This window comes from Sturnus vulgaris, chromosome 5 (genome assembly GCF_052056855.1).
Source record: "Sturnus vulgaris isolate bStuVul1 chromosome 5, bStuVul1.hap1, whole genome shotgun sequence".
Lineage (NCBI taxonomy): Eukaryota > Metazoa > Chordata > Aves > Passeriformes > Sturnidae > Sturnus > Sturnus vulgaris.
The window spans coordinates 68,791,226-68,815,537 of NC_142247.1; the positions used below are offsets into that span (position 1 = coordinate 68,791,226).

Here is a 24,312-nt window from a genome sequence, read left to right on the forward strand (position 1 = left end):
ACTCAAACAGATTGTCCAGAGAGGGTGTGGAGTCTCCCTCACTAGAGATACTCCAGAACTGTCTGGACAAAATCCTGTGCTTCACCACTGTGGTCCCTTCCAACCTGACCGATTCTGTGTTCCTCCACTGTCTGGGGGACCTGGGTCTTGACAGCCACCCTGTGAGGGCAGAGAGGGGACAGTGACACCTCTGGCTGCCTCAGAGAACCCTGAGGTAAAACCTGCCTTGATTATGCCCAGGGAAATTCTGGATGCCCCATCCCTGGAAGTGTTCAAGGCCAGGCTGGATGGGGCTCTGAGCAACCTGGTCTAGTTAAAAGTGTCCCTGCTTGTTGCAGGGGGTTGGAACTAGATGATCTTCCAGGCTTCCTTCCAACCCAAACCACTCTATGGCTCTGTGATTCTGTGAGGTGTAAATTGTGTCGGATCTGGTGTCTGATAGGCTTGTCCCTCTACTAAACTACTGGGAAATGGGGGAGGTAAAAGAGAAAATCACTGTCACAACTCCCTGAGTCTGCTTCCTCAGTGGGGAAAAGGTTTACATGCCTTGTAAATCTGTGACACCCATAACTTAAGAGCTCAATAACAAATATTGCCTATTTATACTATTTATTACTAATATATTGTCACATTGGTATTGATCAGGTGATTGTGTCCTCCCTTCTTTATTGTGAAAGGCCATGACAGCCAGCAAATGATCAATTAAACTTATGTTATGCTGTAAAAATTTCAAGCTGCTCCCAGAAATCATTATTTTTCACCCATGCTGTGGTGGCTGAAATATTCCTAATGCAAGAAGTACCTCAAAGTGTGGAAGATGGAAGTGCTTCACAAAGATGGTGTAACAGAACAGGGAAGGGGGATATGCAATGTGGGTCAGTGAGGGTCCACAAGGTAAGACCATTCCCAGTCTGTAACTGCTTTTTTCAAGTGTTTTCCAAAGCTACAGGAGCAGTGTCCAGGAGGAAAGCAGATGATTAAGACTCCAGTTATGTAATTTTTGGTTATGTTAAAGCTGGTGCCTAATCTAAGCTGTTTGGTCATTCTACAGCCGAGAGAGACAGAGACTTTCCACCAGCTTAGGAGAGGCTGGACAAACCACATTGTGAGGAAACCTGTCTCTAGTGGTTGTAGTGGTGAAGCCTGACCACAGTCTTGTGTGTCTCTCATGACTGGGGGCCCAGTTTAGAGCTTGCTGATGCTAGGCTAGATGAATTCCATCTTTCTCTTTTATTCTTGGCTCTTGGCAACAATTTGGTACAGGATCATATGTCTGTCCTGTGTAACAACTGTTACACAACAGCACAGGAGAGGAAAGCTCCTTATTTCATCAAGGAGCAAAGTGGGAGTGGTGTCTATTGCACATAGCATGGACACCCAGCTATAGAAGGAGAGCATCTCTGTTCTGGGAACATTTAATTCAAGAATATACTTAAAGGCAAGCATGTACTTTGCAGATTTCCACTGTGGGACCATCAATACACAGAGGGAGAGTGCTTTGAGATTCATCAGGGTGGAATGTTAGATAACTTCAATGTATTATTTTTACAATGTATTATATGCTAATTGGACCTGCCTGAGCTAAAGTTCTCCTTACTAAGTAGGACATCATTCTGAGGAAGATTTTACAGTTCCAGGGCTTTATCAGCTCCACAGTGCTATTTTCTTCATTTCTTGATTTACTCTCATCACCTCGTAATATCAGGTGTAGTCTGTCATTAAAAATGTGCCCTGTCAACAGTTTTCTACCCCAGGTGAGTCCAAAAGAGGTTTTTTTGTCCTTTTGATCATAATGTGTATGTTTTTTCCCCCCTTTCCTCGTTCTTCAGCATTACTGATTACTAATCCTGACACAGAGTTTATTCGAGGAGACCAACTGTGTTGACACATTCTGTCCTGAAGGTGGGGAAATTTATGGAGCACAGTTCCAAGTACACAGCCCATTACTGTGTATTATAGAGAACTTCTCTGCTCGGTGAAAACTCGTTATACCAGTTTAAAAATATGTCAGGTATGCATCTCCTTCCTCCAGCATTAATCATTAATTAACATGTGATACTGACATTTCTGGTTGCTACTTAATGTAGCAAAACAGTATTTTATGTGCGTTTCTAATTTCTTCTATCATTCTCCAGCATCAGTGGAGGGTGACACATCCAGCTGTCAGTGTCAGTACACTGGTAATGCTGCCCAAAACAGCCACGAGAACAAGCCCACGTTTATAAAACTCCTCTTGCCAATCTGACTCCTTTGCCTTGTGTTACAGGCCAAAATTCGTTTCTCTTCTCACAGAATGTGCTTATTGTATTTGCTACTGCAAATAGCTGAGAGTAGACACACTGAACTACGCAATTGTGATCACAGAGGATCTTATTCACCTGTTTTGGAGTTTTTTCACAAACAGTTTTCATTGTGGGTCTGTCTTTTCTTTTTCTCTGTATGGGTCCTGGATTTGATAAGAATTGGTGGAACAGTCAGAAAGAAAACATAGGCTGATGGGAAGCTATCTGTTATTACTTGAATTTCAGTAAGCTTAGAAAGCCCTTTGTGTGAGGCAGTGTATGTAAAGTAAAAGAACATGCAACAGATAATCAAAATAGGCAAATAAATATGTACTGAGATATGAGATAACCATGAAAGAAACAGAGTTCAGCCGAAGTGAAGGTCAGGTTACGTTTACAATCATTATGATTGACTTAGTGTTGTGATAAATATGGTATTGTCATGACTTGTTGTTTGCATAAGAGTGTTCATAGGAAACCTCCAGACAAGAGCCTCGCTTGTTGTACAAAGTACTGTACCAACAGTAGGCCACTAATATTGTTTACAATCTGTAATCCCACATGAAATGTGCTCCAGGACTGATTCATACAACCTTTCCCTGTGATTGACCACTTCTGGGTTTTGGCAGGGCATTTACAGCCAGAGCCAAAGGAAGGCTTCAGTGTCACAGCACTCCTTGCTTTTCAGTGCCCAGCTGGCAGAATGCATTTCCAAGCAATGAGATAAACTTACAGTAACCAAAACTTGGGGCTTTGCCTGTGACTCAGTAGCAGTCAAATATCCCAGCCCAGATGTCACTGCTGCCTCCCTTCTGCCAACTCTGTGGCTTTTGTTTTGTGGACAGGCAGGTTTGTGTAGTGAAACAGCTTAAAACCAACAAAACAAGATTGAAAGCTCCCTCCCCAAGTTTACTATGAGACTAAACTGGGTGGTGAGGTGGACATGTGAGAAGTGACAGCACTCTTGCAGAGACGCCTGGAAGGGCTGGAAGAGTGGACTAGCAAGAACTGTTAGGGTTTATTTAACAAGACAAGAGGCAAGGTTCTTCACCTGGGACAACATAACCCAAGAACCCATTAGAGGCCAGACCACACCTGGAGTACTGTGTTTGGTCTTGGTCTATGCAGTTCAAGACACAGTCAGATTGGAGAGGATCCAAAGAAGGGCCATCAAGATGATCAAAAGGTTGGAGAGCCCACCCTGTGAAGAAAGACAGAACCAGTTAAGTATTTTCTGCCTGGAGAAGACTTTGGGGGGAGCTTATCAGAGTATTCCAGCAGTTAAAGGGTTATTACAAAGAGAGTAGAGGCTCTCCCTCTCAAGGAGCCACATGGAGAAGGCAAGTGGCAATGAATACAAATTGCTCAAGGAGAGGTTTCATCTTTATATGAAAACCATTTTTTATGGTGAGAACAGTCACCCACTGGAACAAACTCCCCAAGGAACCAGATAGGGCTGGAGCTTTTCAAGATGTGACTGGACAGGTGCTACATAATCTCATCAAGGCTTCGTGAAAGACTGGACTTGATGATGTTTTGAAGTCGCTTCCAGCCTGGGCTGTTCTATGATTCAGTGATTATTTCTGGGAGGTGCTCGTACCTTTTTTTTTTTTTTTACCCAGTTGTTTTTGCATTTTGTTTGGACTGACTGCTGTGGGACAAAAACTTTAGGTTGAGGGAGACAGATCTGAAACCAGATCCACCGTTGTAGGGACAGGAATATCTTAGAGTTGCAGAGAGCAACTTCCATCCCTCCCCTGGGTGATCAGGGTACATGTGTGGAGAGTGAGAGATGAGTTTGAACAGTCTGGTGGTTCAGAGACAACGGAGTCTTCTAGATGGGCACTTCCTAGACAAGCACTTGAGATACCATCATTTGCTGTGAAAAACAGTCCAGATAGGATCTGTGGAGAGCAGAGACAGTCAAGTATTTATTTGGTACTCTTTAGGAACGCCTTTAGCATCTAGCCCTGTTTGTGATTAAGCCAGAAGAATATCTGATTTTCAGGTTATAAATTAATTGAGAAATGGCCCTGAGGCTGCTGTGGTTCTTTGCCTGTACAGAAGCAGAGCTGGAGGCACTGTGAGCTGTATTTAATAACATCTCTCCAGCCAACCTTCACAGTCTTCCTTCTGCCCTCTGGATATGCAGATTCCCCGCTGTCCCTTCCCTCTCCAGTACCTTTTCTCCTCCCTGCACTGCAGAGGCCAGCTCACTGTTCCCAATCCCTTCTACCTCCTCCAGCAGCAGCCCCGCTCCACCCATGCCTCGGGACCCACCCTCGTTCCCCAGAACTCTCGCTATTGCCTCTGTGGTTTCTTGCTGCTTCTCTCTCCGTGGAGCCATGTCCCTCTTCCTTGCCTGATCTCACAGGCAGACTAGAGAGTTGTTTAGGAAGTCAGACCTAATTTCCCTCCTCTCCTTCCTTCTGGTGTTAGTGCACCTCACCGGTGAGACAAGATTTGCAGGTATGAGGAGAAGGCTGCAGAGGAAGTTCCCTGATGAGTTGGGCTGCCTTCAGGCTTTGTCTGCAGTTCACCTGGGGGGAAAGGGGAGCTGGGGTGTATTTTTGGCACTTAGTATCTCACTTTCATTTAAATTCTAGTTTTGGCTCCTAAATCTTCTACTAGATCTAATCTTTCATCTTTTCCTTCAGCAGATCCTACTCTGAGAGCAAATACTTCCCTTTTCCTGTGTTTAGACGGGGGTGGGACAGCTTTCTACTGGTGTTGCAGTATCTGGTTAAGTGGCCTGATTTTAATAGCTGTTCCTTGGCTTCTGCTATTTAAAACATATGTTTTCTGACATTTAATGATAAGTTTGTTCTCCCATATGTCCCAACGACTATAAACAACTGGTTATTTTCCAGTGTCAGTGAGTTTGAAATTAATGCAGCTTATTTTCCTCTGGGGAATGGAGACATATGTCACTGAATTGAATTAAATATTAATCGTGTTATTTCCAAAGGGGAGAAATGCAACTACAATCAAAAAATATGGGAAATTATTTATTCCAAGAGAGCGTAAATACATATACTTGGAAATAAATCTATCTTTTAAAATTGCTGTGAAGTTTTGTGCTTTTTTCTTTTATTTACCCTTTGTTTTTATTCTTTCTTTATTTTTTAAAATTTCTGGTTTGATTTCTCTTAAACTGAAAGTTAATTCTTCTAATGGTATTCCATTGGCCCATGATATGTGCCTGGCTGATCTTAATTCCAGTTCCCAAGGACAGGGTGTCCTGTGATACAGCAAGCTGTATTTTGCATTTGAGCTGTATTTTCTGTTTCAGCAGGACTGAATGGTTTATGGAAGAGGAGAGCAGGATGGAGAGGTTCCCTGTAGATCATGTTTGAGGGAAGGACTTGCCATTGTCATTCATTATATTCTGGAAAGGAATTCTGGTGGGGCTGGGGGCTCTGTGCAGGGTCAACTTCAAGTCAGTGGAATAAATCCCAGTAATTTCATTAGGAGCTGAATCAGGCCTTTACTAGATCAGGAAAGGGGTTTAGACTTCTGTAGCAGAATGTAGATGGACTTTCAACATTTAAATTTCATCTGCAATCCAAACAGTCTTTGTTTATCAGCCATCAAAACCCACTTCTGCCTTATCTCTTCAGGAGCCTCTCAGTTTCCGTGGAAGTCCACTGGCTACACATGCAGTATGAGGTGAACACAAAACTTCAGCACAAACTTTTCCCACATTTTCCATCCTCAGTGTCCCTCAAGCTCAGTGTGCACAGTGTGTTTGGGGACACTCAGGGATATTTACTTGTGAACTGTGAACTGGGTTCTGTGACTGTACCTCCATAAAAACTGGACTGGGGATACCCTTCATGCTTCAGAAAGTGAAAGCAGAGATAAAAATTTCTACTCAAGGCACTACAAGAAGAAGATGAAAGGAGGAAAGAGGGATGGAAATCCTCACCTCCAGATCTTCAGGGACAAGTCATGTATTTTACATTGCCTTGATGGATAAAATAATTCCCCATCGTGGCAAACCCCTAATCCCACAGGACAAGGCTATTAGAGGATAATCCTAACCTAAATTGCAACCCTGTGTTTGAGCACTGGTTCTCCTAATGCTCTAGGATACAATTACAGAACAAGGGCCTGGAAACCACAGCCTTTGTTCTGCCTTATTGCTTAATTGTTTAATGAAGTATTCACTTCATCTAAGTGAGTGCTTTGTAATTTTGTACTTGCATGCAGCTGGCAGAGGCAAAGAACTGGCTTTTTTACAGAATAACTTGTTCTTTTGGTGGAAGAAGGTATCAGGCTCCAATAGTAAATAATTTGAGAGATCTCTCAATAAAAAGGAAATCTCACCCTTGAAAATGAGGAATGAAAGCACATTGTTATTGCTAGATTTTTGTCCCTTTTCCTCCTTGATGCTGTGCAAAGATGGATGGAAGAGGCAGTGGGACAACCAGTACCAGATCTTGCACTTGCACAGGTCTGTTCTGAGGTCGGGACACTGCTACCATGTGCATTTCTCAAACTGGAATGGGAGTGGCCTTTCGAAATTAGGAAGAAAAGAAGTAACCAAATAAGCCTTATGTCGAGATAAGAGCAATACTCAAGTCCTTAAATAAGTGTAAAGTCACTACATCTAAGTGCAAATAACATGAAAAAAAAGGTTCTAAAAACTTCTATGGATTTCAACAGTCTCCCTGTTCTACTCTTAAAAATATTCCTATGCACAGGATGTGTCAGGCTCCAGCTCCTGAGTAGTTTCCTGATGAAGGTCAGGTGCTCTGAGGCATCTGTTCCCTAGCTGAGCTGTGGGTAGGCAGCTTTGTACCTCCCAGCATTTCGTGTATTTTGATCTTTGGAAGCTTTTCTTCCTCTTTATAACTATACAAGGAGCTTAGACAATTAGTTCTGGACTTGGATATCATTTTTGGCTGGTGACCTGAGCTTCAGACACAGGCTATTAAGAGATTTGCAACAGGGTAGTGAGAGAGAATGACCCTAGCAACAGGAGAAAATAATTTGAACGTTGGAGGCTTTTTTGAGTTCCAGCCATGCAGGGTCCCTTGCAAATGCTAAATACCAAAGGAACATTGCCAGCCTGTAATACCAAGTTTTTCTTCAATAGCTATGAAAGACAACATCAGCACAGACAGAAGAGGTGAGGTCACCTGTGCATTAATCCCTTCCTCTCTTGCCAACCCTGCCTCTTGGGAGGTACTGCCTATGGATTGTTCCTTGAGCCTTACCAGGAAGGGTGATGCTTCACTGGGAGCACATTGCTAGGGGGGCACAGCAATGAGACAGGTGGTTCACACTGGGTTCACTTGGTGCTTTCCATGCTGTAGGACTCCACTGTAGGTGCTGTTCTTGTCAAGTCCACGGAATGCAGATGATGGGAAGGAAACCATCACACTTTTGTATTTCAGGTACCAACAAGCAGAAGAGCATAGTGCACATGGATATGTATGGTAGATGCAAATGTATATAGTTAATGCATTTTCTTGGCCCCTCAGAAGTGACAAATGGATTACTTTTAACTGCTATGTTCCATTTGAAAGCAAGTACAGGGCAAGCATTTTGTTTGTCAGGACACTTTGTAACTTGTTTTCACGGAACTACCATTTTCAACATCATTTAACAAGTCATTATAAACCTTTTAATAAATTATAGTCATTAACCTTGCCTAGGGTAACTGAGGGCAAGATTTTAATTCAGGCAGTGAAGAGTCTGTCCTCTAGGCCTGTGTTCAAGATCACAAGAGTGTCAGAGCCAACATCAATTCAAGGACCAACAAGAACACACCTGGCTCACAGCCATCTGTTGTACCTTTACAGTGCTGCTGGTTCCTGCTCATGCCAGTGCACAGAGATTTCTCAGGCTGCTGTTATCCACGCTCACCCCAAGCTGCCTCTGTGACCTGTTTTTGCAGTTGGAAATGCTAAAGTCTGAGAAGATCCTGGTTCCTTTGCCTTTAAGGACATACCTGGCAGCTCCTCTGTAGGGAGTTTCCTGCAGCGGCAGGAATCTGACTCATGGCTGCTGGAGACACCTCCTGGAAGAGCTGTCATGGAATAGCCACAGGCAGTTGCGCCGAGCAGTCTCATTAGCACCTGATTTCTTAATGGCATCCCTTATACACTTATATTACCATCTATTTTTGTATCCTCCTTGCAACCAACCACTGCCTTAACAGGAACACTCTGTCCACATGAAAGAGTTTTGGTTTGTTTTTTTTTTTTTTTTATTTATATGGAAATACTTCCATAAACTTTCATGTAAAACTTTCAAAATTTCTTTTTAATTAAGAAGGAAAAAACCCTTTTGCTTAAACCTGATATTCTGTACTTTTTTTCCTAAAACCAACATTTTAACTTTGTTGAAGGAAAGATTCAAAACAGGCTGCAAAAGTATTTATTTAGCACATTTTTGGCTTAAAAAACTGTCTTGCCAGGCCTGTTCTTACTGCTACTTATCACTCTGAGGTAACATTTGCTTTTTGTTCCAAAATTTCAGTTGTTTGCTTTCCAGGATGTTACTGGTGGTGGCTCAATATCTGTGGCTACAGATGGCCATAGTCTGAAACGGCTCCTGTCTGAACCAGCTTCTCCCAGTCAGGGAAAGCTCAAGAGTGGCAGGGAGGAAAACAAATCCAGGAGCACAGGTCACCCCTGTCGTGGCTCTGTGGGAGCACACCTGCACAGCAGGGCTGGGGCTGTCTGGTGGAAAAGGTGTTGAATCACGTCTGACTGGTCTGAGTGGAGCCTTTGTAGTGAAAACTGGCAAAGCAGTTAAATTACATCTTCCACTCAGTCCACTGGTGAGAGCTGTCCAGAAGCTGGGCACAAAGCTGGCATAACCTGTACCTCATTGCCATGGGCTCCTGCAGGTTTGGCCTGGGCTGGACCCCACTTGCCACCTTATCGGTGTTCTTGTTGACCTGGCTGGGTTCACTGCATTCCAGAGCTGGTAGTTCAATGTTGTTTGTTTGAATTCCTCTGCTGCTCCAGCACAGCCCACTGTACTGGCTCTTCTGGTGTTTGAAGTTGTAGATTTCCCCCACTGTGGTGGCTTTGAACAGTGAATATGCTCCCCATCCTTCTTCTACAGTATGAGAATCTGGGGAGAATTGGCTGATAACCAGAGTTCCCTTAAATTCCATTTAATAAAACTATCATGATAGGTGGTCATGGTCTCTTCATGAAACCAGGAGTAAAACTAAGGCTCAGATAGAGACACCTGGCATTTGTATTTGTTCATATTACAACAGTGTAATGATTACCTTCACAGACTCTTGCAGAGTGCTCACCTGGCCTCAGGGATGGAATGATTTGGTAGGATATCTGCATTACAATTGGAATATTGTTCCTGCTGGGAGACGACTTGAGAGAATATTTTTATTTTTTAACAGCTCCTGCTGCGCCTTGGCATTTACAGTCCATCTGGACTAACACCCTCAGCAGTTTTTTCTCTGCCCAGCAGACTCTGGGCCACCAGTGACAAGCTATGACATCACCAAGCTATGAGTAGCACAGTTGATTAATTCTTATCATTCACTGCTTTCAGTGTGTCACACAGAACTTTAGAACTTCCTTTACAGCCGGGGAAACTGAGTCACAGAGAGAAGAGATGGTGCCACTTAGTTCACCTGTTGAGGTGGGTGGAAGAGGCAGCACTGAGATTCTGGCTGGCTGAGCTCTGGCTGGGCTGCCCATCCTCTGGATCCTATTCCTGAAAGCCTGAGGCATGAAGGCATGATTATCACCCTTCACTCACCTCTTCTACCTGGCTTGCTGACACAGCCTCCTTGGAAAATCTTTCTGAATCACTTGTTCCATCCAGAACCTCTTACCAATTTACACAGATCCATTTGGATCCAAAATTAAGACTCCCTAGGAAAGCCAGAACAGACAGTCTTTCCCAAACTGTGCTCAGCTGAATGATACAGCTGCCCAGACACAGCTGGATTGCTCACAGGTGTGTTCCTTAAAGCAGAACAGTGTCTCCTCTTGCTTCCAAAGATCTCCCTGGAATTTTTTATCCAGTTGTCTGTCTTGAATCAAGTTGCAACTGGCCCTCCAATATAATCAGTGAGGATGCTAAGGCAGGGAAAGTGGGAGAAGAAAGCTTAGAGCCCTGACTGGCGGGGCTCCCGGGGGTACTTTGTCACACGCGCTGTTCGGAATAAACCCGGGGCTCATTCCCTGGCCGCAGTCCATTATAAAACAAGTCCGGCAGCACCGGCCTGGCTCAGGTCCCGGGAGCCGCTGCGAGCTGCGAGCTGCCATTGCCCTCTGCCGACAGCTCGGGCTGCGGTGCCCTCGCTGCAGAGCCAGCGGTTTCTGTTCCACGCCAAACAACGAGCTCTGCGGGTCTGCACTGAAGGACCCTCCCTCAGACACAGATTTATTGCTTGATTTTGTTATGTCCTTTCCCGCTGTCGTAACTTAGATGCTACACATCAGTCAGTCAGTCAATGAATGAATCAATCACCCATCAATCATTCTGCATCAAAGGCAAGTCCAGTGCAAGCTGTTGTGCAAGGCATGGAGTGTACTGGGAGTGAGAGCCAAATTTCCCCTGTAGAGGTTGTGGTGTACAGGGACAACTCAAATAAAACAAAAACCCCAGTGATCAGCCTCATCTTACCTGTAAGTCACTGAGCTACTGAGAGGTCTACCAGAGCCCACAGAAAGGCACCTCTGGTTCCCTGCTGGAAGACAGGTTAATTCAGAGCAGAAGTAAAGCACAAGTTCTGACTGCAAGGAGAACGGATCACACTGTTGGAATCTACTTTTTTTTTTTGCTTTTCAAATTTTTTTTCATCACGAGGTTAGATATTCCTTAGCTCACCCAAAGCTACAATTCAAACGTTGTCTGGGGGTAAAGCAAGCAGAAGCAATGACCTGTGATAAACAGAAAGTTGGACTGGACAGTCACATTTCTTTTCTGCCTCTGTCAGTTTGCCCAAGGTCAGAGTGGAGTTTTGTGAGAAAGCCAGGAAGTGAATCAGAGTTTTTTATTTGTTTTCGTTTTGTCTGTGGTTGTTTTTGTTTGTTTGTTTTGTCCAGGGCTTTAATTTTTTTTCCTTTTATTTATGCTTCAGAACTATCTAACAAATTACATATAGAAATATATTAAAATATAGTGAATGGGTCAGAAAGGTCTAGGGCATTTAACAGGTGGGGTTTTAGCCTATGAACTGCCAGTGAGGTCTTTACTGACTTTTCCCATGGTAAATTCACTGTTTGTGTTTGTTCTGAACACTGTATGTGTTTGTTCTAAATAAACTGGTGTTGCATTTTGACCATCCAGTACCTCATAAAGATTTCAGGCTGTCAATGGAAATATTCTTGAGCTGCTTGCTCTGAATAAATGCTCATGTGGAAGAAGACTAAGGAACATCCACAGACAGCAAAGAAAAAGGACTTTTATCTTTGACAACTTCCATTTTACCGTGATGAGTACATAGTAGGGACTAAGTGTTTTTTCATAGGCTCTATAAAAGGATGAAGTCTTCTCTTGAGTAGATAAAGGTTATTCCCCATTTCAAGCAGCAAAGGCTTCTGATTTCAGTGATTCAGACCACTTTCCAAGCCCGTTTGTGGGGAGGAGATACCAAAATCTAAATTCCTGAACTTTAGTGCTGTCATTTTATTAAATAGATTATAACATGAATTAGAACAACTGTAAAAATAAGTAATAGTATTGATAATTAATAATAGTCTCAGGCCAATGAATAAGGGGCTGAACATCCTTGCATGGTCCCAATGAAAAAGGGGTAAATTAGGTCAGTTTTCCAGTTCTTTGTGTGGGTGCTCTGGAGAGCACCTCAGTGTTTCTCCTGCTGGGCCTTTTTTCAGAGAGCCAAATTCTCTCATTACCCTGCTCTTCCATCTGTTATATCTCAGATTTGTGCACCCCTGTAAGAATGAGTACTTTAGTCATGTAAGGATCTCAGCATTCATTAAAACAAAATTAACCCCCAAGGAGGGAGAGAAAAAAACAGAGTAAAAGTTCTGACTTCACACTGAGGTCACAAAACCAAACCAACAAACAACAAAAAACCCCCACACTAGTGAGGTCCTGAAAGAGAAGAGAGATTAACTCAGAATTATTCATCGTGTCTATATTTACACAATATCCTATTCACTGGATATTCAGAAGGGGGATTTTTTTTTAATAGGTTTAACTCTCTTAAACAAACAGATGATAAAGTTTTATTGGCATGAAGGGCATATTTCATTAAACAGGTACAAGAAACAAAATATTCATATCTAGTCTGAAGACCACATTAGGAGAATGACTTCATGTGTTCATTTCCTTTTTTTCCTTCCCCCGTGTTCTATATATGATTTACTAATTCTTTATTGTTTCTTTCCAGAGGCATCACTCACTGTCTACACTGAGAATGATTTTGGGCCAGGAAGTGGAGAAGACCAAAGCAGGTATATATATCACTTTATCCTTGATGCTGACAGGGCAGAGTGGACAGGGAAAACATCACTCATCTTTCCAAACATGATTTCATCCACTGTAATTGTTTATAGGACAGGTCTGGAATAAAACCTGAGTGCCACTTTGGAAGACATCACACCTTCTCTGTCATCAGCAGCTGAGAGAGCCTGAATGTCAACATTCCCTTATTGCAGGGAATGTGTCCTTAAAAACTCCTTCAGGAAGCAGAGCTGCCTCTGCTCCCTCAGTCAGACATGGCCCATTACATCAGAGCTCCTGACGGGGCTCTAACGAGCCGAGTGACAGACTCAGACACTGCCATCCATACCTGTGCTGCGTTTCTGGGAGGGGATGTTCCCTCAGCAGGACTGGTGGATGAGATGGAGACCTAAATAGGTGTTAAATCCAACAGGTTGATCTGCACTGCCATGAAAGTGAGGTTAAAGAGTTGGTGGGAAAGTTTATTTTTAGTTAGAGTCCACAGCATTACAAGCCTTGGTTTTGGCAGGCTGAAAACACCATCCTGCCTCTAGGAGGGAAAATTAAAGTCTCTCATATTAGGTAGCTTATGAACATTAGTCATGAATCAAACCCATTTTAGTAGTAGAAATTCCATTAATTATTTTATCATCTGTTTCTGTTTTAATTTCTTTGTCTATACCAACCATAATCAATATAATATACAATAGCCCTATGATGTTCCCACTGTCATGACTCCAGGATACAAATATTTAAAATAAGTGTTAATGCTTTAAAACTCATAGTATGAAAATTACTCCAGTTGGGCACATCAAAGTTGAATTAACTCTTTTCCCCTTTCCAAATATACAGTGGTATTAGGGGTATATTTCTACTATTTTCTTTTTAGGAAATCTATGGTTTTGATAAAAATAATTCCTTATACTGACCCTAAGCAGCAGGAGATGGTACATCATAGTGGAGAGGATCCCATGCTGTAAAGCAGTATTGGAATGCATTATTCAGCAGTGAAATTCAGAATTAGTATAATTGAGGTGCAATGCCAGTGGAATCAAGAGAAATGAATCCTACTCATTGCAGTATGAAATTTGTCCCATAGCTTTAGGTCCTCATGGAAATTTAACCATTTGTCTAGACTCCTCATTGCTCAGATACAGCAGCCAGCTTTTCCATGAGATTATTTAAATGTAGAATTATTAGAAAAGTTTGCAGCCACAGAGACAGATGAGTTTTACATAAAATCCCTGCTCTTTGTAGCAACCTAGTGTGATATTGAGAAAGATAATGGTCAGAAAGTACATTGCCAGGCTCCTAATGAGAAACTGTTGACAGTAGAATTACCCCAGCATTCATCAAAAAGCCAATAAATGTCAAGCAAGAGGCCTTTGATGCAGTGGCTCATAATTCCTGTTCAGAAGCCTTTGCAGTCACTTCAGGGCACGCTGTCATCCTGCATTTCTGCTGATTTTACTGAAAACTTTGTCGCTGAAGAAATACAAGGGGCAGGTGTCAGCATTCCAAGTGCCACTGCCACAGTGCACGGGCTCACTGTGAGACCTCAGGCACAGCACATTTGGCCTCAATTTCCCCATCTGCAATACAGGAATGACAACACAGGAATTACCCAGAGGCAATTCTGTGAAGGACATAGTGCTGCCATCCAAATGCTCAGAAATCATGAGCTAGGTGGTAAAAACTCTGATGCTGACTCCTGCCAATGAGGTAGTCATGTATTTTTAATATTAACTAAATCATTAGTTTAGTCCAGCTTTTCTGGACTTATTAGGACATATTTTCAAGCTTTCTCATCCACAGCTACAGGAGATTACTTCAAACCAACCCAAAACTAATTCTTACCCAGGCTGCTGAATTCTGGGTTGGCCTTAAGGAAACTCCATGAAGTTTATATAAAAGCTTATATAAACTGTTCTTGGGCTCTGTGGAGCACAGAGGGTATAAATACCTTGTCCATTACCCAAGTCCTCTGTTTAACTCTACTTTCAGTACATATTCCCCAAGTGATGTGGTGAGGCAGGTCATTGCCTGGTCCATGAATTAGGAATAATCTTGTGCCATGTGTTATTTGTCACTGCTCCCTGGCTTTTCATTTGCCTTGTTCATGAGGGGAGCCTGAAGCTACATCACAAGTGATATGATCATATCCTCTAGATTTTGCCTTTGTTATCTTTTCTAAAATTTCCAGGTAAAGGCTCGAAGCCATTCCTCTAAGGCCTCCATGGACTCTGAGGCAGTTCATTCCATTCATGCTGGCAGTTCCTTCCTTGCATATCATGACTGGTTTCCACTCCAGCTGTTCCTGTATATATGGATAGAAAATGTGTCCCTGATGGTCATTTCTAAGGATAAGCTGCATCCTAGAGGATGTATGCAGATGGAGTTGCACTTAGTTTCCAGAGCCACATGCTGTTAGGATGACTTGAAACTAGGCTAATTACCTGGCAGACCTTACTGCAGAGAGATTCTTTAATAAAAATAGAGGGGGTGACAAGGGATAGGCTCCTTGCTATTTTGGGACAAACTCTTCCCTCAGGCAGCAGATAACCATGGTGGTAAGGCTCCCAATCTATCATTTGGTTTGCTGTTTCTTGGCTGTAGTACTTAATTAACAGTTCTGGAACTGCTCTGTTGCCCAGGAATAGACTGTAAATCCATTAAATTAAAAAATAAGGGCAGATGTGGGCAAAAATAAAAAGCCCATGCAAGTCAGAAATGAAAAATTAAGTTGTTTTGTCAGTCTTCAGGGGCCAGTATGAGAATGCTGGAAAACCTTCTGAAGCTTTTCTGTCTAGCATTCAAGCAAGAGGGAAATGTTCCCGTGGATGCTAACATTTTTAGAACTGATGATTGCTAATTACAAAAGCACTACTGACAGGACAAGGCAGAGTGGTTTGAAACTGAAAGAGGGTAGGTTTAGATTGGGTATTAGGAAGAAATTCTTTAATTTGAGGGTGGTGAGGCACTGGAACAGGTTTCCCAGAGAAGCTGTTTGTGTTCCACCCCTTGAAGTGCTCAAGGAGAGCCTGAATGGGGCTCTGAGCAACCTGGAATAGTGGAAGGTATCTCTGCCATGGGGTTGGAATTAGATGGTCTTCAATGTCCCTTCCAACCCAAACCATTCTAGGAGGATCCTATGATTCTATAATTACATTGTTTCTTTCCTACATGAAATAGTGCAAATACTGTGAAAACTGAGTTAAAACAGAAATATATTTTCTCTTCAAGATCTGAATGGAGTTAATAATAATGCCAAACCCTATCTTGTGTAGATGGAAATCAACTGCAGAAGAATTTCTGAATATCTGAAAGAGTGTGCTCATCTGAACTGCCACTCATGCTTTAAGATGGCCAGTGAAACCATTTTATTACTGCAGTTAGCTGGAAAGGGCAGTGTTCTGCAAAAATCAGATAATGTACTTATTTCTAAAAGCCTGGAACAAAAGAGCCAGTTGAGATTTGCTGAGTAGTTGCAAGATAGCCATTAAATATAAATATTTTTAAAAACAATTTACTCTTTCCTAATGCTTTTAGAGCAGCGTGTGGGAACAGAGTCTAAGTGCAGCATCTTACTGCATTTGGAAAGGACATGATGAAGGTTATTGGGCTCCAGATTTAACTCTTCCATCTCATAATGGCTCATAGCAGTTTCTAACCTATATAAACTATGTGAGTTTGTAAAAAACTTACCCATCTTTCCTGGTGGTAACAATAAAAATTTATATTTTTAAAACAGCTAATGTCAATGATGCACATTTTTCACATTTAATGTGAAACAGTTTATGGTGAATTAAAGTTCAAGTTTCCATTCTTAAAATTAAAACTTGCAGCAGAAATGAAAATTTTGTTCTTTTGAACCTGTAGATGGAAAAGGGACTTGCTTTGTGGGGCTGTATATGTATCACTTATAGTTCATCATCTGGAGTTTTAGTAGCCATAGGTAGGATTAATTTGATCTAATTTAAGACATCCAAGTCTGCACCAAGCGCTTTAGGCTTCTTCTACTGTCAACAGAGAAAAAAAGCCCATCCATACTGTGATTCACGTGGTCTTGCTTAGATATCTATTTAAGGATGAGATGGATGAGCCCTCATGATTTGGCTATGTGGAACTTCTGAAAAAATGTGCTTGCTGGGAGGTCATCCCATGCTGATCACCATGGCTTGATACCAAAGCTCCTTTCATCCAGTACTGCCATCAATAACACATCCTCAGCAAATCTGCAGATTCTGCAAAACTGGGGCAATGGCTGACACCCCAAATGGCCTGGCTTCAATCCAAACCCACCATGATCCAAGGAGAAATGCAAGTTTTTTCACCTGGGAAGAACAACCAGTACAGGATACCAGTACAGGTGAGGAGTGAATAACCAGTACAAGATATCACTACAGGTGAGGAGTGGGCTGGCAGGGCAGAGTCCTGGAAAGGGCTGAAATGGGCTTGCAGGGGATGCCTGGCTGGATCCAAGCACTCTCATGACAGGGCAGACAAAACACAAACTGAGCACTATTCACAGACCAGCACATGGAGGGCCTATTTTGCTCTCTACTCAAATCTGCCGAGGCCATATTTAGGATACAGCCCAGTTTTGGCACAACCAGTACTAAAGGGATATGCAGAAACTGGAAGTGGTCCAGCAGAGGGGTGCCAAACTGGTTACTCAGAGAACATGACCCTACAGGGAGGGTGGAGGAAGCAGGGCTTGTCAGTCTGACACAGAGGAATCTAAATGTAATCTAAGTGTGGTCTACATGCAGCCTGTAACTGCTTAAAGAGAGCTACACAGATAATGGAGCTAAACTTTCTCAGTAATGCCAAATAATGCAATAAGGGGGAATGGCCAGAAAATGCTGCTTCAAGGCTCAGACTGTGCATCAATAAAAAATTCACCTGGAGGGTTGCAACTGATTACCCAGAGGGGCAGATGAACCCCATTTTTTTTGGAAGTTGTCAAGTCTTAATATCCATGGCTGAACTGCTCCAGTGCTGGTAAAAGCCCAGCTTTGACGACAAGGATGGACTTCCCAACAGTCCAGCCTGAAAAGTACAGCTGGGACAAGACACTGCTTTTCATCCTAACCCATGCTCATGCTCCCTGGAGTCAACAAAACTCCCTAGAGCTGGGACAAGTGCTTGAACTGATGGTGGAAAATCAGGATTTGTGGGGGAAAAACTGCTGACACATACAGTTCACAGGAAGATATGAGGAGCAATGGACAACTCTGTTACAGGCTTCTGACTGTAATACTCAGTCCTGGAATCCATTATTATACCTTCTACCATCATCTCTGGAATGTGTCCAAGCCCTTCAATTCTCTATTAATAACAATAAATAGCAATTCTCATCCAGAACTATGGAGGGGAGGTTCTGAACAAGGTGATCTGAGCTCTCTCAGACCCTGTGACTCCCTATGTAACCTGAGACACGTTAAACTGATTTTTGCAGCACAGAGTTACTTCTAAAACCACAGATTAAATTCACTGCTAAGAAAACCCATTTTCTTTGATTTTTCTTAACATTTATTACATACTTAGAGTAAATTTACTGTGTCTGGCATTTGTAAAAAGACAAATTTAACTTTCAGTAAGAATAAAAATATAGCTCCCAAAGGCAACTGCGTGAAGAATCTTAAAGCACAGCTAAGGTTTGTTTAGAGACAGGACTCATTTCTTCTCCTGAGAGTGTGACCAGACAGGCTTACGCTTCTGAACAAAAGCTTCAATGCCTTCCTGCCCATCTCTCAAAGTCAAATTATCTACCATGACCTTAGTAGTTATTTTGTAAGCAGTGTCAAGGTCCTGGGATATCTGTCTGTAAAACGTGGCTTTTCCCAAGGCCAGGACAGATTTGCTGCTTTCACATATCTTCTGAGAGATCTTCATGGTCTCTTCTTCCAGCTTGTCTTCTGGCACCACCTTGCTGACCAGCCCGTGCATTAATGCTTCATGGGCAGAGAGAGGTTCACCCGTGAAAAGCATCTCCAGTGCCACCTGAACAAGGAAAAATGCTGTATTAAGTCACCCCAAGTGCCTCAGTGCTTTGCTTTGTTTTCCTCTTTCAAGTACAAGTTATGTTTTTCACAAATTATTTAAATCTTTTGGTCTTTTAAACTGCCAAGGACCTGTTAAGAGGTCTCAGCAAAGAGAAGGACTGGGTCTAAAGCTGGTCTCTTCAAACCTGCCTGCTGATTCCAGCTGTCCTAGGCTGATACCCCTGGGTTTCTCTTCAAAAGCTCACAATCTCTAGTGATTCCTTAGGAATTAAAAGAGAGGTAAATCATCTACAAAGTCAAATGACTGAACCTGGTATTTTAAGCTGGGCATAAGTGCAGTTTTTGAAAACACCTGTCCTAGTTTTAAGTTTAGTATAAGTGGTTTTAAATATGGACTTTTTATAGCCACATTATTTCAGTCTCCTGCTGCTTCCAGCATCTGGTGCTTGAGGTTTCAGACTAAAAAATCCCCCAAATACTCAGTGTATCAATAAAGATGGTTCTCCAAGACTCCTGGCGCAATTGACCAATGCCCGAATCATAAGAGCTGATTATCCTCATTAGCATCTTTGTTCTGGTAGCTACAAACAATGGTAACTTCTTTTGTTAAAAGGTAAAAATCGGCAATCCTGGCAGAGAATGTTCTTATTGCCTTGAAAAGTGGCATATAGAAAAGTATTTCCCACACATTTTAAAAAGGTAATCCTACAGCCCAGAAATACTAATTCAGAAACAGCTACAACTGCACACAAGAGCAGACTTGGAAAAATCCCCCACAGACACTATTTGAACAGGATGTCCCTGCAGATGGGTAATTTCAAGCTGAAGCTCTTATCCAGCAATGGGATGTGTGCAGTTCAGTCACTGCATCCCAGCAGAGCCCTGCTGGGCTTGGACCGTCTGCCTGCATGAATCCAATTGGCTTTACAGATTGTACTATTTTTTATGCAGTGAGAGATGTGCAGTCACAATCAGTAGGAAATAAAACAGAAAGACAGCATAGAAGGGTTTTAGATGCTATTTAAAGCATCTTGATCTACAGCCAGGCAGATCCTGCTGGCAGTGAAATGTCATTGCCTGGCAAGAATTGATGCCTCGGTGGGATTGTTATCCTGAACTTGCAGGGGTTTCCTCCTCAGGGGAGAACATCATTGGCTAAAGCCTTGAGCTGTCTGTTGGAAAGGAAAGGGATTGCTGAGCTTGTAGGCTGCTGGGACGAGCTCGTGCTGGTTGGAGTCACATCAGTAGGAAGCTGCCTTTCCTAAACAAGAGTTCACCCTTTATTATTTTTCCCAGTCCAAAGAGTTATGGAAATGCCTTTTGAAATAAAGTATTTTGAATGTTGCACTGCAGGAAAATAAAGTTGGGGCAATGGAACTAAAACTCCTAACAAGGGAACCAACTTTTTGCAAAATTATGAAGAATATCTGGAAAGGAAGCTTACCTTTCTTGGAAGAGATCTGCCCAAGGCCACAGCTGGTGTGGAGCAGAACAGCCCAATGTTTACTCCAGGAGTAGCAAACTGAGATTTCTCACTTGCCACTGCGATGTCACAGCTTGCCACGAGCTGGCAGCCAGCTGCTGTAGCCAAGCCGTTTACTTTGGCAATCACTGGCACTGGAAGTTTCTGGATTAAAGTCATAACCTGCATGCACAAAAGACAGTGGTCAGTATGGAAATTCAGGAGGACATGATCCTGTTTCGGAAGCCATCAGAAGTACCTTCCTCTCTATTTACCAAAAAAACCCCCAAACCGTTGGATCTTGGCTCCTTTCTGATGAAAGGATGATGAAGGGCATGTAGCTTTCACACATGGCTTTTACAGCTTTCCCTAAGTATGGGCTCAGCAATGCCGTAGAGATCATTAGTACTGGAGGAACTAGAACAAAAGGTTTCAAAGCACTCACTGTTGTCACTCTGAGGAGGATTAGGGGTGAAATTGTAGCTACACCACTATCAAAGGGGATTTTGCCATTCTCTCCAAAGGTTCCAAGATTCACTTTAACTTCCCCACCTCCCTGACCTGTACCTTTAACAAGAACTTGGACAACCAGTGAGTCAGATCTTACTTTCACATGGTCTACTTGATGTTTAAGCTGATCCTGAACTTTTAACTAAATAAATTCTGGGAAAGAACATCTGATCACAAGTGATTTGAAAGTGTTGCCCAAATACTCAGCTGCAAGGAACACTGGCTAAACCAAGGAACAAACCTGACTGTGCCCATTGTTGGAGACATGCACACTGGCATTCTAGCCCTTCTATTTACATGTAGAGAAATCCAGGGAAAACATAATTTCACCAGGATCAGGCATTAAAATAGCAGAGCAGCAAAAACGAAGGAATCTGAAGGAATAATCTGCGCTTTAGCAAGCAGATGACCAATGCTGTCCCTCCTTAAACCAACGCTTGCTCTTAACACCAGGCAAAGGCAGAGGCACTCAAGAAGAACTGCTTACCTCTGCACATAATTCAAATACTTGGGAATGATGCTTCACATCATCTTCACTTGACAGTTCCTTTAAATCATGGCCAGAACAAAATACAGGTCCTTCAGCTGCAAAGAATTTCAGGAAAAGTCAGTCTGAATTAATAGAGAAATCAGGGGTTGCAGCATATCAATGTCCCAGGTAAAGGGATGTCAATGACGTGTCAGTGTTCAAAAAGGAGTTTGCGGAGGGAGTTTTGAACAGAATTCCAAAATATTGCTTTCTAGGTTTTGTGGTAACCTTAAATTGCTGCACTGAAACATTTAATCACAGTAACACTCATTATCACTTTTCAAGGTCTCATTTTACTTATATTGCACTTAATTCAGTTAGAATGCACTTCACATCTCTGAGCCCAGTCTTGTGTAAGGATGTTCAAAACTGCTCCTTGGTACAACACAAACTTATCAGTTGGAGCAAGGCTGGAGTGTTCTGCTCTCAGACTGATAAATATACTTAGTCCCTATTTATTGTACCCAGAATTAATTATTAACTTTTGCTAAATAAGCATCAGTATTTTTTCTGTCGCGGTGTTGAGGGTCACATTGTAAGAGAGAAAAAAAGGTTACTCTGCTACAGAAGGGTTGCAGTGTCTTCTCCACTACTAAACTGTCATTTAGAGAATCCCTAAAAGCATGTTTGGGGTTTGGGCAGCAAAAGAGAAGGTTTCTGAGGAACTATGGATTTGCTAAGATCAAAACACTCTCTACAGGTACACAATCTTTACAATGGTTTTCCTTTGTCATGCAACTACCTGCCATTAGAATGAACCAATGTGATGCTTTCCAATCCTTCAGAACTTCTCAGATATTTGTATATATGTGACATTTCCAGCTACACCTGTGCAGACCAAACCTTACCTATGGATTAGTTTCTTTTGAATCAGATTTTTGAGACACAATCTATCCAGAAATAACCACACAATTGTCAGCCAACTCATGGCATTGGCAATATATATCTAGAGATTGATTACATCTGCATTTGAACCTCATTGCAGAATCTGCTGCAAAGTCTGTATTAAAAGCCCAAAGCGTTCTCTGAGGAATCTTGTTTTCTTGAAATGTCTTCTTTTGCATTTTATTCAGCAGGGGAATTAAACAGGAACATGCAATTTCTAAAAAACCAAACACAGTTGTGCTGGTGAACTCCCAGAGCACAGTACTACCAAAGAAGAGCCTTCAGTGTTTCCCAGAATTTTTAACTGCTGTTTGAAATGAGGAATATGTATATTTAAACTCACTCCTGTGAAATCAGTTTTCTTCCACTCATGTGCGTGCCCTAACATACAGAATTTCCCCCTGTGCATAGGAAACAGCATGATCCTAAATTAATAAATCCATTTATCTGAGATGTTTGGAAGGGAGGCAGAGGAAGGTTATCTTAAAATAGCAGAAGAAAAAACGATGGCTTAAGTACGGCTCAAGTTTCATCATCTTTAGGAACTTTACAGCTTAATATGTAAATGGAAGGAAACTGTAACAGCTCTGAGAGAAGCTGTTTTACTTCCGTGGGTCATGGGTGTCTGTGGTATTGATATTGCAGTCTCTCCTTCACTGGAGTGTTTTTAAAATAGTCCTGACAAACCATTGGTAACGATGAGGCTGATCCTGGCTCAGAGTAGGGAAACAGTACTTGATTTGCAGAAACCTTGTTTTTTACTAGTCTGTACTTGTCAACAGGGCAACAAGCGCCATCCTAGCTTTGCCCATTCCGGCACAGAACACCTATGTGGGGATGTTAACGCTTTACTTAGATAACTCTTAGAACTTTTTTTTGGCTTGGCTTTTGTTCTGTTTAAAGTATTTACATACAATCTTAAAACCTATTAACCCTAACTGCCGAGTGTAAACATCCTCATACCCCGACTGAAATGCTAACATTCTGAAACGTGTTCATGCTTAGACACGTTGGCTAAAACCAAAAGCGTAATAAAACCCCAGTCAGTCGTTAATGCCGAGTTAGGAATGAAGTACAGGAGAGGGGAAGCCGGGGTGAGTGTACAGGAAGAGCGTGACAGGGAGGCCTGCGGGGCGCACACAGCCGCGGGAGACCACGGGAGCCTTAGGGAAACACCCAGGGTCCCTCCCCGCCCCGTTTCCTGCAGTTCCCAGCGAGGTTTGGGTTTCGGCTCGGCGTTCCCCGGTGTCAGCCCCCAGCCCGCCCGGCCGGTGCCGCGGTACCCGCGATGACGATGACGCGGAGCTCCCGGCTCTTGACGTCGTGCAGCAGGTCCCGCCGCAGGCTCTGCAGCATGGGCAGCGACAGCGCGTTCCGCCGCCGCGGGTTGTTCAGGACGATGGTGCTGCAAAACCCGTGAAACACAGCGGGGTTACGCTCACCGAGCTCCGAACGCGGCCGCGTCCCGGAGCCGCCGGCGCCCCCGCTCACCGCACGCCCCCCGCCTGCCGCCGCTCCGTCAGCGGCTCCGCCGGCGGGGCCTGCCCGGCTCCCGCGGCCGCGGCGCTGCTGAAGGCGGCCCTGAGGGGCCTCCGCAGCCGGCACAGCCGGGCCGCCATCGCTGCGGGGTCGGGCAGGGGCGGAGCGGAGCGGGCCGGGCCGGGCGGGCGGAGCGCGGAGTGGGGTTGGCAGCGCGGCCCAAGCCTGACCCGGGCTGGTGGTGGTGCCGGGGCACAGGATCACAGAATCGATCAGGTTGGAAAAGACCGCTGAGACAATGGAGTCCAAGCTGTGGCCAAACACCATCTTGTCAGCCAGACCACGGCACTGAGTGCCACCTCCACGCTTTCCTTGAACAGCTCCAGGGACAGTGACTCCCCGGGCAGCCCCAATGTCCAGGCACTCTTTGTATGAAGAAATTGTTCCCAATGTACAACCCAAGCCTCTCCTGTCACAGCTTGAGGCCATGTCCTCTCATCCTGTTGCTGGTTGCCTGGGACAGGAGCCCGACACCCACCTGGTTACAATCTCCTGTCGGGGAGTTGTAAAGAGTGAAAAGGTCCCTCTTTAACCTCATTTTCTCCAGGCTGAGCCCCTCAGCTCCCTCACCTGCTCCTCTTCAGACTTGTGCTCCAGCCCCTTCCCCAGCTCCATTGCCCTTCTCTGGACACAATCCAGCACCTCAATGCCCTTCCTGAGCTGAGGGGCCAAAGCTGAGCACAGCAC

The 24,312-nt window shown here is 43.4% G+C and overlaps 1 protein-coding gene across 1 annotated transcript; it reads right to left on the reverse strand.

Moving 5' to 3' along the window:
• Window positions 1-18,204: 18,204 nt before the first annotated feature.
• ECHDC3 (enoyl-CoA hydratase domain containing 3) lies at window positions 18,205-23,725 on the reverse strand. The gene is made up of 5 exons (XM_014883074.2): window positions 23,578-23,725; window positions 23,370-23,491; window positions 21,160-21,257; window positions 20,145-20,345; window positions 18,205-18,698 (listed from the first exon to the last, which is right to left on the reverse strand). The coding sequence occupies exons 1-5, from the start codon at window positions 23,703-23,705 to the stop codon at window positions 18,372-18,374; spliced, it is 876 nt and encodes a 291-aa protein (XP_014738560.2). The 5' UTR covers window positions 23,706-23,725; the 3' UTR covers window positions 18,205-18,371.
• Window positions 23,726-24,312: the final 587 nt, after the last annotated feature.

Excerpts from the sequence above, each read along its gene's own strand:
- ECHDC3 (XM_014883074.2), bottom strand. The coding sequence starts at position 23,705 with ATGGCGGCCCGGCTGTGCCGGCTGCGGAGGCCCCTCAGGGCCGCCTTC. Across the intron at positions 23,492-23,577 it reads CGGCAGGCGGGGGGCGTGCG|CACCATCGTCCTGAACAACC; the intron begins GTGAGCGGGGGC and ends CGGGTTTTGCAG. Across the intron at positions 18,699-20,144 it reads GCAGATCTCTTCCAAGAAAG|GTGGCACTGGAGATGCTTTT; the intron begins GTAAGCTTCCTT and ends TTCCTTGTTCAG.